At 44.4% G+C, this 21,944-nt stretch overlaps 3 protein-coding genes across 3 annotated transcripts; all 3 read left to right on the top strand.

The window, feature by feature from the left end:
- Positions 1-1,137: 1,137 nt before the first annotated feature.
- Positions 1,138-2,667, top strand: LOC306929943 (ADP-ribose glycohydrolase MACROD1-like; the record flags this gene model as incomplete). The annotated part of the gene is made up of 2 exons (XM_079510681.1): positions 1,138-2,108; positions 2,535-2,667. The coding sequence occupies 2 exons, from the start codon at positions 1,138-1,140 to the stop codon at positions 2,665-2,667; spliced, it is 1,104 nt and encodes a 367-aa protein (XP_079366807.1).
- An 11,296-nt stretch (positions 2,668-13,963) lies between these two features.
- On the top strand, positions 13,964-16,795 carry LOC306929942 (exosome complex exonuclease RRP44-like; the record flags this gene model as incomplete). The annotated part of the gene is made up of 1 exon (XM_079510680.1): positions 13,964-16,795. The coding sequence occupies one exon, from the start codon at positions 13,964-13,966 to the stop codon at positions 16,793-16,795; it is 2,832 nt and encodes a 943-aa protein (XP_079366806.1).
- Positions 16,796-19,074: 2,279 nt separating this feature from the next.
- LOC306929941 (exosome complex exonuclease RRP44-like) lies at positions 19,075-20,940 on the top strand (the record flags this gene model as incomplete). Its single annotated transcript, XM_079510679.1, has 1 exon — positions 19,075-20,940. The coding sequence occupies one exon, from the start codon at positions 19,075-19,077 to the stop codon at positions 20,938-20,940; it is 1,866 nt and encodes a 621-aa protein (XP_079366805.1).
- Between the last annotated feature and the right edge of the window lie 1,004 nt (positions 20,941-21,944).

Genomic DNA, 21,944 nt, shown 5'->3' with positions numbered 1-21,944 from the left:
GTTAAACTTCAAAATAAAATTCCCAAAAAGCAATTTCACTACACCTTTCAGACCCACCTTTATACCTTGGCTTTTAACCCCGCTTGAGAGTTTCTTTGGTCCATGTTTACTTTTGTTTCACTGTCTGATGCATCTTGTACTTTTCAGTGATGTGTCTCAGTTGTTTCACTGTCTTGTACTCATGTACTGTGTGTACTTGCTGTTTTTTGTGTTTTAGCTATAGTGTATTTGGTGAAAATCTGTACAGCACTTTGTAAACCTTGAGTTTTGAAACGTGCTATATAAATAAAGTGGATTGGACCCGTGGGTCGACAAAATACTGGCGGTGGCGGGAGAATTAATTAATACCTGGCAATAGGATGTCCCAATCACGATTCTTTGCTCCTGATCAGATTCTGATCATTTGATCTTGAGTATAGTCTGCCAAAACGATTTTTCCCAATCCGATATTTATATTTTTATAGAACACAGTGGGCCCTATTATGCGTGTCTTAAGTACCAGGTCTTATTCCTTAACTTAAGACCTGGAGGCGTGGTCAATGCCATTTGGCCACTCAGAATAGCCAAATGGCATTGATCACGCCTCCAGGTCTTAAGTTAAGGAATAAGACCTGGTACTTAAGACACGCATAATAGGGCCCTATATGGCATATCACAGTACAATATCCAAAATCACGGATAATATCCAGTTTAACATCATGATATGGATAAAATATTGGGATGTCACGATCACGTTTTTTGCTCGCGATCCGATTCCGATCTTTGGAAAATGACGTGATCGGCCCGATTGTTAATAGTACTGGAGTATACAGTATGCTCATATATGGATATCTCTGATACGACATCATAAAATGGGTACTGCATTCTGACAACGGATATTCTGGCAAAGAAAGAAAGAAAGTGGATTTTGAATTATGTGGGCAGTCTATGATGCCAGTCAACTAATTTCCATATTTGGGATTAGGGGCGTGGCATTGATGACATGGCACATATAGGTCATACGTCATGGTGTAATGCACATATATATTGCCACGAAAGAGTCCTCTGTGATTTTGATCAATTGACACCTGTGTGCATGCTTATCCTGCTGGTTTCTTGGTATTTTATTATTCAAACAAAAGGTCAAACAAACAGGTCATGAGTGCATATTACCGCAGTGGTGAGCGAGCCAGGTCGAACTCCTGGAAGGAAACCAAGGACTACCTGCTATCCCTGTCCGTTGAGGACAGGCGACAATTCTACAGGACTGGACATATTTCCCTGAAAGACATCCCCATTTTCACTCCCACATCAAATGGCAATGATAAGCCCCGCTACCCCAGGAACGAGAAGCTGGACCAGAAGATATCCCTCATACGCGGTGACATCACAAAGCTGGAGATAGACGCCATCGTCAACGCAGCCAACAGGGCCTTGCTGGGGGGGAGCGGAGTAGACGGAGCCATCCATGATGCTGCCGGTAACAAGCTGGTGAAGGAGTGTGCTAGCCTCAATGGCTGCCACACGGGCCAGTCCAAGATCACAGGCGGCTACTACCTCCCGGCAAAGTTTGTGATCCACACGGTGGGACCTATAGTCTTTGGATGCGTAGGGGCGGAGGACAGGGCCAGTCTGAGGGCGTGCTACAAGAGCGCCCTGGAGCTCGCTGTCCAGAACAACATTCGCTCTCTGGCCGTGCCTTGTATCTCCACCGGCATCTACAGCTACCCACGGGAGAAGGCTGCATGCGAGGCATTGGCGACAGTGAGGGAATATCTGGATGAGCATCACGACAAGTTTGACAGGTTCATCTTCTGTGTGTTCGAGCTTAAGGATAATGAGATCTATCTGAGGAATCTGCCTCTGTACTTCCCTGGGGCTTCTACAGGGTCCATGGATAAAAAGCAAACTTCCGCAGATAAAGAGAAAAAGGAAGAATGTGCTTCCACAGATAAAGAAGAGAAAAGGGAAGAATGTGCTTCTGCAGATAAAGAAGAGAAAAGGGAAGAATGTGCTTCTGCAGATAAAGAGAAAATGGAGGAAAGGTCTTCCAAAGGGCCCATAGATGAAGAGCAAACTGAGGCGCAGACTTCATCAGATGATAAAGAACAAACTAAACATGAAGGGATGTGAGCCCCTCATCCTGTTATTTCAGTGATTCTTTTTCATTTCAAGGGACCCCCCGTTTGATATATGAATTAGGCCACAGACCCCATTTGATACTATGTTCTTTTAATCTCTGACCCCAGTAGTCTACACTGCAAAATCCTATGGGTCCAGTTGGTACTTCCCTTTGACCAGACCCATCCCTCTGTTACAGACTCACAAGAGTGCTTGGGTGGCGTAGTGGTAAAGTCCCTGCCCACCATCACCACAAAGGTGCTGCTGTGGAAAGGGTACAAAGCACTAAGTTCCTGGGGGTGCATATTGCTGACGACCTAAAGTGGTCCACTAACATCTCAGCTATCACCAAGAAAGCCCAGAAACGCCTGTACTTCCTGCGGAGACTGAAAAAAGTGAACTCCCCCCCCCTCTATTATGACATCGTTCTACAGAGGAACCATCGAGAGCGTCCTGACGTACTGCATCACTGTCTGGTATGGGAACTGCACAGATGCCGACCGCAAGTCCCTACAGAGGATAGTGAGAGCAGCGGAGAAGATCACAAGTGTCCCCCTCCCCCCATAGCTGACATATACACAGACCGTTGTGTCAGGAAGGCCATGAGTATTATGACCGACCCCTCCCACCATCTCCTTGAACTCCTGCCATCTGGTAGGAGGTTCAAGAGCCTAGGAGGAAGCACCAGCAGGCTGTCCAACAGTTTCTTCCCCCAAACCATCAGGACACTGAATGCTCGCCACATAGGCCAACATCCTGAGAGATGAATAGCACTTTACACATATGCACTTTGAATGCATCAGCACTTTCTCCTGCTAATGTTGTCTGCTCCTTTTACCTTTTAATGTTTTTTAAAAGGCTTTGCCTCTTTTTAATGTCTATTGTTTTTAAATGTGAAGCATCATGAGCCGTGGAGAACGGTATTTTGCTCCCCTGTATGCCCAGTGTATATTGTGGAAGTGACAATAAATCTGATTGATTGAGGTTGTGGGTTTGAATCCACCGCAGTTCATCCGGATTTGTCTGGTGTCTATGCGAACATTGGCCTGTGTTTGGGGAGAGGGGGATAGCTGGGCGGGGAGGGCGATATTGGTCATAGCATGTATCCTAGTACGGGCTGGGCTGGCACCTGTGTTGGTCGGCCGTGGGAGTACTAGGACTTAGACTCTAAAAACATGTGTCTCAATTTTTAAAAATAAAGAAAAAAAAGAGTTAAAGACCCATTTAGGTTCCATTTGGACACCTGGTCACATGGAGGAGGGTATACTGTATGAAGGAAGTGGGGATTTTTAATAACAAACAGTGGAGGAGAAAAAGGTAAAGCAAGGAATGTAGTCTACAACATAAACAGGCAGGTAAACATGCTTCCCAAATTAACTGTGGCCGCTCCTATAGCCTGGAGAGGAATGAAGAGATTGAAGTTTTGACAGGGCAGGTATTTTATACTGTGTGGGGAGACAGTGGCCAGGTGTCTCCCCTTCACTTCCAACCAGCACACACTGGAACAGAGAACAGTTATACAGCAGAGCCCTGGCCAAGGCCCCTGGGGGCCATCAATGTATCCCCCCGTATTTTTCTGTGTGACTGCAGGAGTGTAGTTATTGTGGTCTTATAGTCTTAGCTTATATGTCACAAACCAGGTTAAATACATTTTATAATTGAAGTCAATCGGGATCTAGCCTATCTATACCCAGGCTTTTTTTTGTTTTAAAATAGAATCGAAATCATATTTTGTTAAAGCTAAATGAATGATCTAATACACCCAAGTGTCACACAAAAGTAGAGAAAATAGCACATATGCTCACAACACGTTGCAGCACGCTGTGAGCTTGTAGAATGGCTGTTTCCACTATTTTAAAATATATTTAAAATAATAATACAAAAGGAAGGTTTCCACCCGACATGGACATGTCACCGATAGATGAGTGGCGTCACAGGCTGCTCTCATGATGTCCCAGTTCCACTTTGGAGGTCCACATGATTCTATTATTCTTTTTGAGGGGCGCTAGCCCCTTCTATACACAGGTTTAATGTTTGTCTTTAGTTCAATATTAATGTTTTTTTTTTAAATCGTTTGCCAATTAAGTGCATTTTAAGTTAAAAGTCAACATCCTCCTTCCATAATTGTAAAGTGACACGCAGTCGCATGCCAGTATCCCCGCTGTCACACACACACACACACACACACACACACACACACACACACACACACACACACACAAAACCATTCCTTTGTGTTCTTGTTGTCTGAATGACAACAGTGTTGTTGACTTGTGGCTCTGGAGATCCGCTAGATCAGAGGTCCCCAAACTAGCTATATACAAAATAAAATCACACCTGTGTGAAGTGAGGGGTGCTCTTATCATCGTACATCATCATGGCATAAAATAGACACTATGCTCTGAACACTATGATGTAAAATTCTCCATTCATTGTCAACAGGAATTTAATGTTTGTGTAGGACAAAGTTTGTGAACATACACTAAAAGCTGGATATAGGTGGGGCTAGCGCCCCTCAGAAATTATTAAAATATAAAAATTAATTAATGTAATAATAACTAGGTGCGCTCACCACTGCTGTCAAGGGTCATCAAGTATCATACAAACTCCATAGACTGGGCTGCCACCAGAGTCCTAAAGCTCTCTGCTGCTGTCTGGGTACGACTGCTGCTCTGAGTCCTAAAGCTATCTGCTGCTGTCTGGGTACGACTGCTGCTCTGAGTACTAAAGCTCTCTGCTGCTGTCTGGGTACGACTGCTGCTCTGAGTCCTAAAGCTCTCTGCTGCTGTCTGGGTACGACTGCTGCTCTGAGTCCTAAAGCTCTCTGCTGCTGCTTGGGTATGACTGCTGCTCTGAGTCCTAAAGCTCTCTGCTGCTGTCTGGGTACGACTGCTGCTCTGAGTACTAAAGCTCTCTGCTGCTGTCTGGGTACGACTGCTGCTCTGAGTCCTAAAGCTCTCTGCTGCTGTCTGGGTACGACTGCTGCTCTGAGTACTAAAGCTCTCTGCTGCTGTCTGGGTACGACTGCTGCTCTGAGTCCTAAAGCTCTCTGCTGCTGTCTGGGTACAACTGCTGCTCTGAGTCCTAAAGCTCTCTGCTGCTGTCTGGGTACGACTGCTGCTCCTGAGTCCTAAAGCTCTCTGCTGCTGTCTGGGTACGACTGCTGCTCTGAGTACTAAAGCTCTCTGCTGATGTCTGGGTACGACTGCTGCTCGGAGTCCTAAAGCTCTCTGCTGATGTCTGGGTACGACTGCTGCTCTGAGTCCTAAAGCTCTCTGCTGCTGTCTGGGTACGACTGCTGCTCTGAGTACTAAAGCTCTCTGCTGATGTCTGGGTACGACTGCTGCTCTGAGTACTAAAGCTCTCTGCTGATGTCTGGGTACGACTGCTGCTCTGAGTACTAAAGCTCTCTGCTGATGTCTGGGTACGACTGCTGCTCTGAGTCCTAAAGCTCTCTGCTGCTGTCTAGGTTTGAAATACAGCAGTGGTCAGTGGTAAATCTTTGCCCGGTGGAGTACACCGACATACACACATACGTACGTACCCCCTATTGACCTTATACCAATTTTGAAACGTACTTCATCGAGAACAGTGGTTTCTTATTGGCTGGTGGAATGTACCGACATACATACATAATTGGTCCCTGGTTTGCAGAGCGACGCCACCGACAGCCGATTACAGTACTTGCGAGCTTTGCTTGCGCAAGTAATATAACTAGAAAGGTCGCAATTTTAAAAAATTGCGAAGTGTGGTTGCCGCACCTAGGCCCCTCCCACTAACGTTGCTAGCCAATTACAATTTCAAGTCACACCTGTGATCATGTGTAAGTAATTCGGAGGGTATTTATGCCCCCAAAAAAAGAATTCTGCAACAAACGGTATTTTTTTTTGCATTTGCGGCGCCCCCTATGGATGAAAATGGAATTGCTTTTGGTTGATTAAACCACCCGCGATATCTGATTCAAATTTGGGGTGGGTTGGACATATGGTTTGTGATTTGTGGCGTTTTTTGTAAAATAGGCCCCTCCCACTAACTTCGGAAGCCGATTACGGCCGAACGATACGCATCAAAATTCCGCCTGTGGTGTTTTCAACGGAAAGGTCCAGAGATCATGTGTACCGATTTTTGTGAGATTTGGACAAAGTTTGTAGGAGGAGGAGCAAAAAGTGTTTTTTGGAGAAAATTAAAAATGGCGGAAAATCTATCATGACGCAAATGGGCGTGGCCTATATGGGGAGATGCGTCATGACCCAAGGAATCCAGGGACAAAATAATTTTGAGGCCGACCGATGTAATTATATGATAATTAATTTTCGTAATTATTATGAACCTCCCTGCCAAGTCTTGTAACTATAGCTATTATGGTGTCAGAGAAAAAAATACTTGAGTTGGACTTTTAGATCTTCCCATGTTAAGTGAATGGGGAAAATTAATTCACTAATTAATTAATATCAATTAAACTATACAACATTTATCTATAGCAAGCACACCATTCCCGATGAAGTCGGTCGATTTGACATATGGCTCAAGTGCGTACAGTCAAAACTGTGGGAGGAGTAGCGTTTTAAAAAAAGTCTTACTCCAGTAAAAATAAAGAGTTACAATTACAATAGTCTGTCAACCACACTAATAATAAATAAAGTGTTATAACATAATTCTTAAAACACCAAAAGGGGTTCCCGCCCGTCACTACACCATTGGTTCTCAAAGTTGGGGTCTCAGCTGGTCCTTAGAAGGGTAGAAACTAAAATCAGCCAGATAATGTATCGTACTGTACAGTACTATGCTGCGTGAATAAACATACAATTTGATAGCATACAGTAGATCACCCAGGTTTTATGGTTTTTCAATCCCCACACGTGTATGTATAAGTGTTGCAACACTTAAAATGTAGAATATGAAATTTTAACGGTAATATCGTATATCGTATCGATATCGCAATATTTGGCATAAATACAGAGATATGAAATTTTGTCCATATCGTGCAGCCCTACTTGTAATCCAGAGCCCATAGAGTATAGACAGAGCTACGACAACTCCGTTCACTTCATGGGGCCAGTCTTCTTCTACATAGACTTCTATTGGCGAATAGGGACACCGGAAGTTTACAGAATGTATTGTAGGGGGCTCGCGCGAGTACATGAACCACGTGACCGGGCTGTTTTCTGCCCCCTCAATGTCGCAACTCTGTCTATACTCTATGGCTCTGTTGTAATCCAAACGTACACGCGTGTGGGTATAGGGTCGGGATAGGGTGGCCTGGCTGGGTGTATGACTTGACTACCGCGGCCTGAATGATTCAGCCCTGCAGCCCTGGTGTGAGATATGATCTGGACAACAGATGTCAATATGAAGTTGAGGATAACATTGACCACTTCTGTGTCTTAGTCATACTTCTCTCTCCTTTCTTTCGTAATCTTTTTTGTCATCAGACGGACAGCTTGGTCATATACTTCTCTCTTTATTGACGTTTTGTTAACTCATCCTCCTGCCGTTAACCCAGTGGTGGAAAGTAACTAAGTACATTTACTCAAATAATGTACTTAAGTACAATTTTGATGTATTTGTACTTTACTTGACTGTATTCCAAAATTTCCAATTTCCAATACATTTACATCTACTCCACTACATCTCAGAGCCAACATTTGTACTTTTACTCCACTACAATTATTTGAAAACTTTGGAGATTTACATTTTGATTAGAAAAACATACATTACTGTAACCACTTCAACCCTATATACATTTCGACCATTTGAAAATAGCTGATCTACAAGCTCACAATGCGTCGCGATGCGATGCATTGTGTGCGACCTCTCTTTTCTGTTCAAATATGAATATAAACTGGAAAGGTTGCAATTTTGTTGTTGCCGCAGTCGCTTACATAGGCCCCTCCCACTAATGTTGCTAGCCAATTTCGAGGGGATTTATCCCCCCAAAATCATGTTTTTGCAACAATCGGTTACATTTTTCGCATTTGCGGCGCTCCCTATGGATGAAAATGGAATTGCTTTTGGAACTTGGTTGATTGAACCACCCAGGACATGTGATTCAAATTTGGGATGGTTTGGACATTCCGTTCGTGATTTGTGGTATTTTTTTGTAAAATAGGCCCCTCCTACTAACTTCGGACGACGATTACGGCCGAAGTATACGCACTACCAAAATTCTGCAGTTGGTCTTTTAATCGGATAGGTCCGGAGATCATGTGTGCCAATTTTTGTGAGATTTGGACAAAATCTGTAGGAGGAGAAGCCAAAAGTGTGTTTTGGAGAAAATTCTAATTTACAGGATTTTTTTCCTTGACGAAAATGGGCGTGGCCTATATGTGGAAATGCATCATGACCCAAGGAATCCATGGAAAAATAAATTTAGATTTGACGACTTACGGTTCAAGAGTTATAGGGAAAAACGCAAAGTGGGCTGTAATAGCGCCACCATGAAGCCGACTGATGTAATTCCCTTTCAATTAATTTTCATAATTATTATGAACCTCCCCCCAAGTCTTGTAAATATGGCGCTTACGGTCTCCAAGGGAAAAAAATACTTACATTTTGTCTTCGATTTCCCCATTATAAGTCTATGGAGAACTAATTCATTAATATCAATTAAACTATACAACGGATCTCTTAACAAAATACAAGCACACGATTCCCGATGAAGCCGGTCGATTTGACATATGGCTCGAGTGTGTGCGGCAAAAACTGTGGGAGGAGTAGTGCGGCAAAGTATCCAAATGTACAATAACAATAGTCTGGTTGCCCTGTTAGGGCAACCACAAAAGATAATAACAACATCATAGCAATAAAGGGACGGCAAGTTCAAAGTGGTTAAACTGGCACAATAATGAAGTATTTTCTATTTTTATGATTCCCTATTTATCTCTTCAATCACCCCTGTACGGATCTGGCTATTAAATCGCCCTACAGGTTTTTAGAAACATCATCATCTGACATATTCTGCCAGGTCAAATGTCATATAACTTATAAATAAAAGATGTACTCAAGAACTCTGATTTCTAATCACACTTTAGGTTGATATTTCTTATAGGTTAATTTGGGCTCTTTATTGACCTGTGCTTAATTTACTATTGTCTGTGTCCTCCGGTATACATTTTATATCCTATAGATTATTTTTGCATCTATATTTGTTTTTAATGGTGTAGCCTCCTAATGTATGTATATAGCTTTAAGTGTACTTTTTCTTGTGTTGGTTCCTTTTTTTCACTTGTTTCTTTTTCCTTTTTTTCTACTTAATGATTGCCTGATTGTTCCTATTGTAATAACGATGTAATGAGCTGAACCACGTGATCATTTTCTAAGTGGTTAATTGTAATTACTGGACTGGTCCCCACCTGGTTCCAGCCCTATTTAATGAGTTTGTTGCTCTGTGTGTTGTTAGCCCTGATGAAGACCGTAACAGGTCGAAACATGTCGGTTTAATAAAATATTTCCTCCTTTTGACATCAAGTGTGCCCGGATCTCCTCTTTTCTTTATATCGTGTTGTTATCCCGATTGATCCCAGGAGCACCTTTTTACCATTTTTATACATTTTTTATACCTACACACCTCCTGAGCACTCTGGTTGCCTCCTTGCCTCTGCCTTGTTACCAGTGGACAGAACCGGGACCTGTCCTCAACCAAGTTTGTTGCTCCACATTCTATTTTGTGTTTGGAGATTTTATCTTTTTCGACTCCTCATTATGCAATCTCATTCGTATTCCAATGAGGAGGGAAGAAGCATCATTGTAACAGATTCCCTCATAACCCCTGAAGACGTGAGCACCTCGTTTGATCTAAAAAAGACCGAACATGATTTACGAAAACTTTTGGAAAAGGACATGAAACTTAAGTGGGAGATTGTGTCTTTCTCCGACTACTGGAGAGAGGGACGCATCCCCAGGGGACTACGCATCAAAAAGTTCCCTGCTGCCACTCCCGATGCCTGCTTTAAGGCTAAATGGGAGGCTATCCTTAATAAATGTTCCATGGACTTAATGCTGTTATTGATTGAGGAATACAAGAAACAGCGGGATGAACTTAAGGACAAGATCGCAAACCTCGAATCGTCCATCACTATAGCACCGGATCTACGGGTTCCTTTTGATGATAAAATCCGGGCTGAGATTCGCAAATTGGAGGTTGAAGTGAAGGATTCGAAGGTGGACAAATTCAGAAGGGATTTGGAGGACTACCAACTGGACCGGGTCTACAAGTGGGTGCAGCCACCACGGACCCCACGCACGCCGCACCATAATAAGAATCAACAACACCGTTCCAGGGCCGGGTCAGACAGGAGCGTCTCTTTCAACATCGCCAGTAGTGGAGATGAAGAGGAGTCAGTTTCCAATCTGCTTACCGACCGTGGCAATTTTTTAGACCCAGGGTGGCCTACCCTGTCCCTGAGCACAACCTCGACAGCCATCCCAGACACCGACGCACACGCAGGGGTCGGAGGAGGCGGCGCCCAGGCCCAGCCGCAGCGCCCATCCCTACGGACGGCGATACGACAAACAACTCTACGCAGCCAGCCGAGGAAACACTATCGGTAGTTAATCTATCTGGTGTTAGCCTAAGCAGTGATCAATTGAGTGTGCTAGCGAAAGGTATGTCTTTTTCCCCCACGTATAATACAACTTTGTTTGATACCAGGATAGATCTATTCCGCTTTTATCGGAACTTACATCTAAAGACATGGCATCACCACCAATCTGAACATACCCACCGTTTCCCGAACCCGACCTCTGTTACAAGTCCGGTTTCGAGCTCTGATTCTTGCACAACCCAGACAGACACTGAATTGCCACCTGTCCCCTCGTCTATATTTAAACCTAAATCCCGGTTCACTCCCTTGGTTTCTAATCCCTCTCTCATTGCATTCACCAGGAAAGTTGATCATGACATTGACAATCTGTTTGGTGACACATATGACTCGGGTATCAAACCCAAAAACAATTTGACACACAAGGAGCGCTTAGCTCTTAATGAACTTTCTAAGAATGAGTATATCATTGTTCGACCCGCGGACAAGGGTGGCGCTGTTGTTGTTCTGTCCAAAGAGCAATATATCATTGAGGCGAAACGACAGTTGAATTCTAAACATTATATTAAACTTCCTAACAACCCCCTAGGCAACATGATGTCAGAATTCCGGGCTCTCTTAACTAACGCCAGGGAGTCCAATTGGATCTCTGAACAAGAATTTAAATACCTCTCGGTTGAGTGTCCTATGACCGCTTCTTTTTATTTACTTCCTAAAATTCACAAACAACCGTTTGATAATCCTCCTGGCCGCCCGATTATATCAGGCAACGGTACTTTGAGTGAACCTGCTTCTAAATTTATTGACTTTTATATTAAGCCTTTTAATAAGAAGCTTCCTTCATTTATTGAGGACACAACCGATGTATTGAATAAAATTGCTAGCCTGGGTAATTGTAAGTCACAACTTCTAGTCACCATGGATGTGGAGTCACTGTACACTAACATCGATCACAAGGAAGGTTTACATGCTTTGAAACATTTTCTCTCCGACAGAGAGACTTCACCTCCTACTGAGTTTATCCTTATGTTAACTGAATGGATTATTCATAATAATGTTTTCTTGTTTACTGATGAAGTGTACAAACAAATTATCGGTGTACCGATGGGTTCCTGCTTCTCTCCTAACTATGCTTGTCTTTACCTGGGCCATTGGGAGGAGATGTTTGTGCTAAATCCTATTAATCCTTGGTTTCAATATATTACTTGGTACGGTCGTTACATTGATGATTTGCTGCTGGTGTTTAGTGGGTCTGAGACACAACTCCTACAATTCCATACTTATTTAAATTCTTTGAATGAAAACATCAGACTCACTATTGAATACTCGCAGCAGACCATTAATTTCCTTGATTTGACCATCTACAAAGATGACTTGGGGAACCTTCACACAACGATTTATAGGAAGGAGATTTCAAGGAACACACTGTTAAGAGCGGATTCATTCCACCCGCCACACCTAATTAAAAATATCCCTTTTGGCCAATTTCAAAGATTGCGCCGTATTTGTGACAGCGATTTTGATACTAAGGCAGCAGATATGGGCAACCGCTTTAGGGAGAGGGGCTATAAACCCACCAATATTTCGTGTGCACGTAATAAGGCACTTGAAATAAACCGTCCTGAGCTTCTGGTAAAAAGGAAGCGCACTAACCATAGTCAACCCCGCCCCTTTTTTGTCTCCCAATACAGCACTGCGGCCTCACGTATACAAAATATCATCAGATCTAACTGGGCTATTATAGAAAGTGACCCATCCCTCCGCAGTGTGTTTCCTGAACCTCCCATCTTTTCTTTTAGGAGAGCTCCCACAATAAGGGACAAATTGGTTCACAGTTATCTTCCTCCTGATAATAAGACATCTTGGCTTCACAAACCCATAGGGACCTATAAATGTATGAATTGTCCTCATTGTTCTAATGTACTTCAGGCAAAAACCTTTTCAGACCTCAAAACACAGAAGATATATAAAATCAATGATTTCATTAATTGTAGTACCACACATGTGGTCTATCGTCTCACATGTCCTTGTCCTGATGTGTTTTATATAGGCAGAACCAAGCGCCGCCTAAGAGACCGCCTGGCTGAGCATAAATATGCCATTCGTATTAATAATTCTAATTACCCTATAGCCAGACATTTTAGTCACTGTCATGACAATAATGACACTTTGTTGAGAATCACTGGTATTGAATACATAAAACCTCTCACCAGGGGGGGTGATCGCATCAGGAGACTGAACCAGAGAGAAACTTTCTGGATTCACACCCTGGATGCAATTACCCCGCCTGGCCTGAATGAGGACATAGACTTCATGTGTTTCTTATAGGTTAATTTGGGCTCTTTATTGACCTGTGCTTAATTTACTATTGTCTGTGTCCTCCGGTATACATTTTATATCCTATAGATTATTTTTGCATCTATATTTGTTTTTAATGGTGTAGCCTCCTAATGTATGTATATAGCTTTAAGTGTACTTTTTCTTGTGTTGGTTCCTTTTTTTCACTTGTTTCTTTTTCCTTTTTTTCTACTTAATGATTGCCTGATTGTTCCTATTGTAATAACGATGTAATGAGCTGAACCACGTGATCATTTTCTAAGTGGTTAATTGTAATTACTGGACTGGTCCCCACCTGGTTCCAGCCCTATTTAATGAGTTTGTTGCTCTGTGTGTTGTTAGCCCTGATGAAGACCGTAACAGGTCGAAACATGTCGGTTTAATAAAATATTTCCTCCTTTTGACATCAAGTGTGCCCGGATCTCCTCTTTTCTTTATATCGTGTTGTTATCCCGATTGATCCCAGGAGCACCTTTTTACCATTTTTATACATTTTTTATACCTACACACCTCCTGAGCACTCTGGTTGCCTCCTTGCCTCACACTTTAGGATATGTTTAATGTACTGTTTGACTCTGTACTACTACTGTCACTTTTCTTTCTTTGATTGTACTGGTTGCCACTGGTTTGTCACCGACACTTTTTGTTTTGGGCCCGGATACTATGAGGACATTGTAATCTTGTGTTGTTTTTATGCATAGTGCAAAATAGTTGTAAGTGTTAGGGCAAGGTCGCTTCTCGCCCTCAGGCGTCTTACTGGTGTATACTGTAATTAATGGTGCTTCTTATTGTTAATTCTTACCCTTGTATTGCTGTACTCTGTATCTGTAACTTTGTAACTCTCAACTGCCATTCCCCCATCTATGTAGGTTGGGCTGTAATGATGCCCAAATATAGTCATACATCATGGATACATCTTAGATGAATGATGTCAGTCCACCAGATCTAACACATATACCTTTAGCTTTAACTTTAACTTTGGCACCATGTTGAAATCTAAAACGTTTGTTACGAAGACCCGGTCGGGTGGCGTGATGAAGATAGTGAGAGAACACTACCTGAGAGATGATATCTGGTGTGGAAGTGAAGCTTGCACTGAATGCAAACAGGAGTCCACAGTGCTGCAGAAAGATGCAATCATTGAGAGCAACCTGTGCGTCTTTCCACATTACCTGCTTCCTGACACTAACGTGGTGTTGCATCAGATTGACGTGCTGGACAACCCTCTGATTCGTAATGTCATTATCCTACAGATAGTGCTCCAGGAGGTCCGCCATCGCAGCCCACCAGTCTATAAACGCCTGAAGGACATCACCCATGACAAAGACAAACACGTTTACACGTTTACAAACGAGCACCATAGAGAGACGTTCATTGAGCGTGAACCAGGGGAGAGCGCCAATGACCGCAACGACCGCGCCATCCGTGTGGCGGCCACATGGTACAACCAGCACCTGAAGACCACTGAGTTGAAGGAGGATGGGCTCAAGGTGGTCCTCCTCACCAATGACCGAGCAAACAAGGAGAAGGCAGTGGAGGGCGGACTTCTAGCCTACACATGTGAGGAGTACGTCAAAAGTCTGATCGCCAACCCCGAGCTGATGGATCATTTGGCGTTAACCAGCAAAGAACATAACAAAGTCGGTACCGATAAGGTGGTGTTCCCAGAGCATCTGCCTCTCTCCAGAATCCAAGCAGGAATCAAGAGCGGGACATTCCTCCAGGGCACCTTCAGGGCCAGCAGGGATAACTACCTGGAGGCCACTGTCCTCATCCAGGGAGAGGGGGAGGACAGCAACGAAGTTCTCCTGAAGGGTCTTCCGCAGCTAAACAGAGCGGTGAACAATGACGTGGTTGCTGTGCAGTTGTTGCCGAGAGACCAGTGGGTAGCACCCTCTTTGGTGTTGCTGCAAGATGATGGCAGCGCCAAGGATGATGACACCACTGAGGAAGAAGAGGGGGAGAAGCCGCTGAAGAATGTTGGGCCTGAATTAGCCAGGAAACCCACAGGCAAAGTGGTTGGAATAATCAAGAGGAACAGGAGACCGTTCTGTGGCATGCTAAATGTCTCTTCAATTAAAGAGGCAACACGACACCTTTTTACCCCAGCGGATCGTCATGTCCCCAGGATTTACATTGAGACGCGTCAGGCTGCCGTACTGGTGAGCCAGAGAATAATGGTGGCTATCGACGGCTGGAATAAATACTCAAGGTACCCCAATGGTCATTTTGTGCGCAGTCTGGGCAAGGCAGGGGACAAGGAGACAGAGACAGAGGTGCTACTGTTGGAACATGACATCCCACACCAGGCCTTCTCTCAGACTGTGCTCAGCTTCCTCCCAAAGATGCCCTGGACCATCACACCGGAGGACATGGCTGTGAGGGAGGACCTGAGGCAGTTGATGGTGTGCAGTGTGGACCCTCCAGGATGTACGGACATCGACGATGCCCTACACTGTAGGGAGCTGGACAACGGAAACCTGGAGGTTGGTGTCCACATTGCCGACGTCGGTCACTTCATCAGACCTGGCAACGCACTGGACATAGAAGCTGGCAACCGAGGGACCACTGTTTACCTATGTGGCAGGAGAATAGACATGCTTCCTGAGTTACTCAGCTCCAATCTGTGTTCTCTACGCTCCAATGTGGAGAGACTGTCCTTCTCGTGTATCTGGGAGATGAACCACAAGGCGGAGATTCTGAAGACCAGGTTTACAAAGAGTGTCATCAGCTCCAAGGCATCTCTGACCTACGCTGAAGCCCAGATGAGGATAGACGATGCCTCGATGAATGATGGCATCACCAAAAGCCTACGAGGTCTCGACAAGCTGGCCAAGAGCCTCAAAAAGCAGAGGATAGAGAACGGTGCATTGACCCTGTCGTCTGTAGAAGTGCGTTTCCACATGGACAGTGAAACCCACGACCCCATTGACCTCCAGACCAAAGAGCTCATAGAAACCAACTCCATGGTGGAGGAATTCATGGTGCTGGCCAATATTTCTGTGGCCCAGAAGATCTACGAAGAATTCTCTGAGTGTTCCCTGCTAAGAAAGCACGCCGCACCACCTCCATCAAACTATGACATCCTCAACAAGGCTGCCAAGTCTAAGGGCCTGCAGATCCATACAGACTCAGCCAAAGCTCTGGCTGACTCTCTGAATGTGGCCACAGTGGACGGTTTCCCTTATTTCAACACGCTGCTACGCATCCTGGCCACCCGTTGCATGATGCAGGCCGTCTACTTCTGCTCTGGCATGGACAGCGACTTCAACCACTACGGCCTGGCCTCACCCATATACACACACTTCACGTCACCCATTAGGAGATATTCAGATATCATAGTCCATCGACTGCTGGCGGTGGCTATAGCAGCAGATGGCACCTACCCAGACCTGGTGGACAAACACAAGCTGTCTGCCCTCTGCAACAACCTCAACTACAGACACAAGATGGCTCAATATGCACAGAGGGCATCCGTGGCCTTCAATACGCAGTTGTTCTTTAAGAGCCGAGGCATCCTGAAGGAGGAGGGCTATGTCCTGTTTGTGAGGAAGAACGCCATCACTGTCCTCGTCCCAAAGTTTGGCCTGGAGGGAACCGTCTTCTTTGATGGCAAGGACAGGTCTGGGCCAAAACTCAGTTTTGATGAAGAGGTCCCTGCTCTGACCGTAGACCAGCACATTTTCCACATGTTTGACAAGGTGAAGGTAACCATCAGCGTAGACAGCGGAAATATTCAGCACCAGAAGATCCGCATGGAACTGGTTGAACCCATGATTCCTGGTGTGAGCCGGGAAATACAGTTGGCTTCCCAATAGTACCAGTCGTAGTTACAAAGCTCAAGCATTGAATTTAGTTTTAGTTGTGCATGAAGTGCTGGTATAACGTCAGGTTGTGGTTTCATTCAAAATGTTCAAAAGCCTGTGGTTTAGTATGGCCAACATAAAAACATCTACATGGCCCAGTGATGCAGTATACAACACACTGTAGGTAGGTGGTGTTGTAGTTTAAGAAATCTCTGTGGAGGTCTACTTTATTGAGGTTGACCTTATTCAGACCGTGGCCATCTTGCCAGCAAGGTGCAACTTCCCATTGACAACCCATACATCCAAACAGAAATGTCCAAGCTGATTGTATTAAACAACATCAAACTCACAAACATTGCAGCTGTACGATAAGCTTGAATTATCCTATTTCTATCTGCAAAGTATTTGTTTCATATAAATTAACTGTAGACATATTATGAGCTACTTCCTGTCAAGAAATTCCTTGCAGGTGATTCTTTTTCTAAGTGTCGGAGTTTGGAAGCGCTTGTTGAATATCAGTCAACGGCCCATACCTGTTTTGAATTTGCACATAATGCAGGCAGCAGCAGGAGGTTGCTTTACCGATAACGAGTGCTTCCAAACTCTGATACTTAATATAATAATGAATAATTAAATAAATAATCATCTGCAAGGAATGTCTTGACAGGAGAAGCTCATAACATGTCTACAGTGGATATTTATGAAACAAACACTTTGCAGATAGAAGATAACTCAAGGTTTTTTAATACAATCAGATAGGACTTTTCTGTTTGGATGTATGGGCTGTCTATGGGAAGTTGCACCTAGTTAGCACCTTGCTGGCAAGATGGCTGCGGTCTGAATAAAGTCAATGAATGTTTAAGTGGTCATTACACCTGCAGGTGCCCAACGGTCTCCTGAGCCAGCCAGCAGTGGGCCCCAGCCCACAGGTTGAGAAACAGTGGTGTAGTGAAAGTCCATCCTGATCCATATTCATCTGAGCAGTGATGGAAACTAACTTAATGTATTTACTGAAGTGCTTTGAACTTTACTTGATTATTTCCATTTTGTAATACTCCACTGCACTTGTTTGGCAGCTTTAGTAGTTACTAGTTTGTACATTTAGATCAACACAAAGCACCCGTTAACCACTTATGCTTTATCTTATATTTAGCTAGTACATTAGGATGTCAATACTTTTGTACTTTTAGTCAAGTAAAAGTCTGGCTACTTAACTCGGCAGCCCATAGAGTTATGTGTTCTGATGGGCGGACAGCGAACGCTTTTGAGATTTTCAAGTGATCCAGAAAAGGTTGAGAACCACTGGACTTAGTGGACTACATCATAGACACGTCATAGAAGACTTCAGTCCACTTCAGTCAGGACAACTCAAGAATGGATGCAATATATATTTATTGAATATAAAATGAGCAATATATTTATTATGGTTTGGCGATGAATTGGATCTGCTTTTTAGGTACTCAGATCAAGCGCATCAGTCCCAACCATAGGGACTCCGAATCCCCCGTACCTAAACAGCAGATCCAAAACGACAGGTGGTAGCTGGGGTGGAGGAGGGCAGTAATCAGTGTGTGCAGCAGCAAACAAGCAAGTAGATTGAGCAGTGCAAACTTCCAGTTTAAATGGCCGGTATGAAGATGGAATGTGTGTGTGATTGGATGAAGTGAATCATGTGAATGTGATGCTGAGGTGGCCTAATTAAAGGGCCGGCAGCAACTGCACTGAGGTTTCCTGACTGAACTTGCTCTGCGCATGTCTGTGACAGGCGCGATGCTCATTAGGTCAAACACTGCAGCCGGGCTTGCGGGGTGGGGAATTTGGTATATAGTCTTTTTATTGGCCTAAAATATTGTCTATATACATACATTCATGAATCCACTTTCTGACCGGCGCAATTTGTTTTATAGGGGTTTATATGTGATCCTACCATTAACTCTTTGTAACTCTTTGTGGCCACAGAAGGTAGTTACACCCTGCCACAGCATATTCTTCATATTTGGGCAGTTTAATTTCCACTTTCCCGGCATGGAGACCGCCATTGTAAGGATCGGCTAATGTTAGCAGTAGCTCATGCTGTTTACCTTTCGCCAGCAAGGTAAACAGCGTGTACAAAAAACCTGGTGCTGGGGGTGACGAAGGCGCTGCCTAGCAACCGGGCCAATGTTAAAAGATTATTTTCGGCTAATCAGTTTCATATTTGGTGTAAAGCTTAAGGTACGAACATATACATACTTAGCAGACAACGTACCAATAGGGGGGGTATGAGTATGTTCGTACTTAGCAATAGAATAATGAATATGTTCATTAAGAATAACCGGTCGGGTGGGGTGATGAAGATGGTGAGAGAACATTATCCGAGAGATCATATTTGGTGCAGAAGGGAACTTTTCACTGCATGCAAACAGGAGTCCACAGGTATAGTGTTTGGAACCATAAAGAGGAACTCGAGATCGCTTTGTGGCATGCTAAACGTCACCACAGCAGACCGGCGTATCCCCCAGATATGTATCAAGGCGTGCCAGGCTACCACGTTAGCGAGCCAGAGGATTATGGGCCGCACGGGGGACAAGGAGACCATGATGGAGGCTCTGCTGTTGAAATATGACATCCCACACCAGGCCTTCTCTCAGACCGTACTCAGTTTCCTCCCAAAGATGCCCTGGACCATCACACCAGAGGACATGGCTGTAAGGGAGGACCTGAGGCAGTTGATGGTGTGCAGTGTGGACCCTCCAGGATGTACGGACATCGACGATGCCCTACACTGTAGGGAGCTGGACAACGGAAACCTGGAGGTTGGTGTCCACATTGCCGACGTCAGTCACTTCATCAGACCTGGCAACGCACTGGACATAGAAGCTGGCAACCGAGGGACCACTGTTTACCTATGTGGCAGGAGAATAGACATGCTTCCTGAGTTACTCAGCTCCAATCTGTGTTCTCTACGCTCCAATGTGGAGAGACTGTCCTTCTCGTGTATCTGGGAGATGAACCACAAGGCGGAGATTCTGAAGACCAGGTTTACAAAGAGTGTCATCAGCTCCAAGGCATCTCTGACCTACGCTGAAGCCCAGATAAGGATAGACGATGCCTCGATGAATGATGGCATCACCAAAAGCCTACGAGGTCTCGACAAGCTGGCCAAGAGCCTCAAAAAGCAGAGGATAGAGAACGGTGCATTGACCCTGTCGTCTGTAGAAGTGCGTTTCCATATGGACAGTGAAACCCACGACCCCATTGACCTCCAGACCAAAGAGCTCATAGAAACCAACTCCATGGTGGAGGAATTCATGGTGCTGGCCAATATTTCTGTAGCCCAGAAGATCTACGAAGAATTCTCAGAGTGTTCCCTGCTCAGAAAGCACGCCGCACCACCTCCATCAAACTATGACATCCTTAACAAGGCTGCCAAGTCTAAGGGCCTGCAGATCCATACAGACTCGGCCAAAGCTCTGGCTGACTCTCTGAATGCGGCCACAGTGGACGGTTTCCCTTATTTCAACACGCTGCTACGCATCCTGGCCACCCGTTGCATGACGCGAGCTTTATACTTCTGCTCTGGCATGGACAGCGACTTCAACCACTACGGCCTGGCCTCACCCATATACACACACTTTACCTCACCCATTAGGAGATACGCAGATATCATAGTCCATCGGCTGCTGGCGGTGGCTATAGCAGCAGATGGCACCTACCCAGACCTGGTGGACAAACACAAGCTGTCTGCCCTCTGCAACAACCTCAACTACAGACACAAGATGGCTCAATATGCACAGAGGGCATCCGTGGCCTTCAATACGCAGTTGTTCTTTAAGAAGAGCCGATACATCCTGGAGGAGGAGGGCTATGTCCTGTTTGTGAGGAAGAACGCCATCACTGTCCTCATCCCAAAGTTTGGCTTGGAGAGAACAGTCTTCTTTGATGGCAAGGACAGGTCTGGGCCAAAACTCAGTTTTGATGAAGAGGTCCCCGCTCTGACCGTAGACCAGCACATTTTCCACATGTTCGACAAGGTGAAGGTAACCATCAGCGTAGACGATGCCAATATTCAGCACCAGAAGATCCGCATGGAACTGGTTGAACCCATGATTCCTGGTGTGAGTATCCCAGACTCAGAGACTGAACCACAGGACAAGAAACCCAAACTGGACCGCTGACACATAATGTAGTACCTCCGCAATGTTCTCTAAACGGATTTGTTGGAGAACATTTTTTACAGCACCATGCACAGTACTCTTTATATTACTGGGAAGTAGAGGAACCACATCTCAAACCTTTACCATCTGCTTGCTCGTGCAGGAAACTTTCCTCCCGTTCATACGACTCTACCATTATAAAAGATTGAGCCCTGGCATTGACAAGTAGCCTACAATGACACTTCTATAGGTTTCAGTTGTGGAGTTACATTGCCATGATATTATATGCTCCGGCCAAGGATCCCTTAGGCCCCCACTTGTAAAAAATGGCCGAAAATAGACGATCTACATACATGCTCACAACACGTCTGATTGCGCAGTGAAACAGCTCTCAAAGTCACTCTTTGTTAGCACATACGATTCTTCCAATATGTATAAACATCACAAAACTGGGAAAGGGCTTAGGTGAAGCTATTTGAAGAAGTAGCTTTGTTTGGTTAATCTATGTACTAAAAGAGTGATTTTGAGACCTGTTTCACCATGCAATGCAAGTCTTCAATGAGGAGACTAATCAACAGAGCAAGATAAGTGTTATCTCATGGCAAGGTAACTACACAACCTAAACCTCTACGACAGTGTCCTTGTGCTTCATGTAAGGGGTCTTCAATGTTTCTAGCTGTGAGAGAGATGAAGCATGGAACTTTACTACACAATGTATTGATTCAACCTTTTCATCATATACTGTTCCATCCATATACTTGTTTGTGATCAGTGTTGTGAAAATTAATTTAAATTTTCCTTAAGTTTCTATTTATTAATAGAAAAGAAAAATTGGCCCGTGTCTTTACACTACTCTTTTTTTCCCTCTCCGGCAAAAGTAGCTGATCTACAAGCTTGTAGATCAGCTATTTTCGGCAAATGTCCCCCAAAATAGTTAGCTTACCTTACTACTGTCCTTACTGGCCTCCCAGCATGTGCACTTAAGCCCCTCCATGTGACCCAGAATGCTGCAGCACACCTATATT

This window comes from Electrona antarctica, assembly GCF_951216825.1.
Source record: "Electrona antarctica genome assembly, chromosome: 9".
NCBI lineage: Eukaryota > Metazoa > Chordata > Actinopteri > Myctophiformes > Myctophidae > Electrona > Electrona antarctica.
Note: the sequence above shows the minus strand (reverse complement) of the source record. Positions and strands in the feature narration are given on the sequence as shown.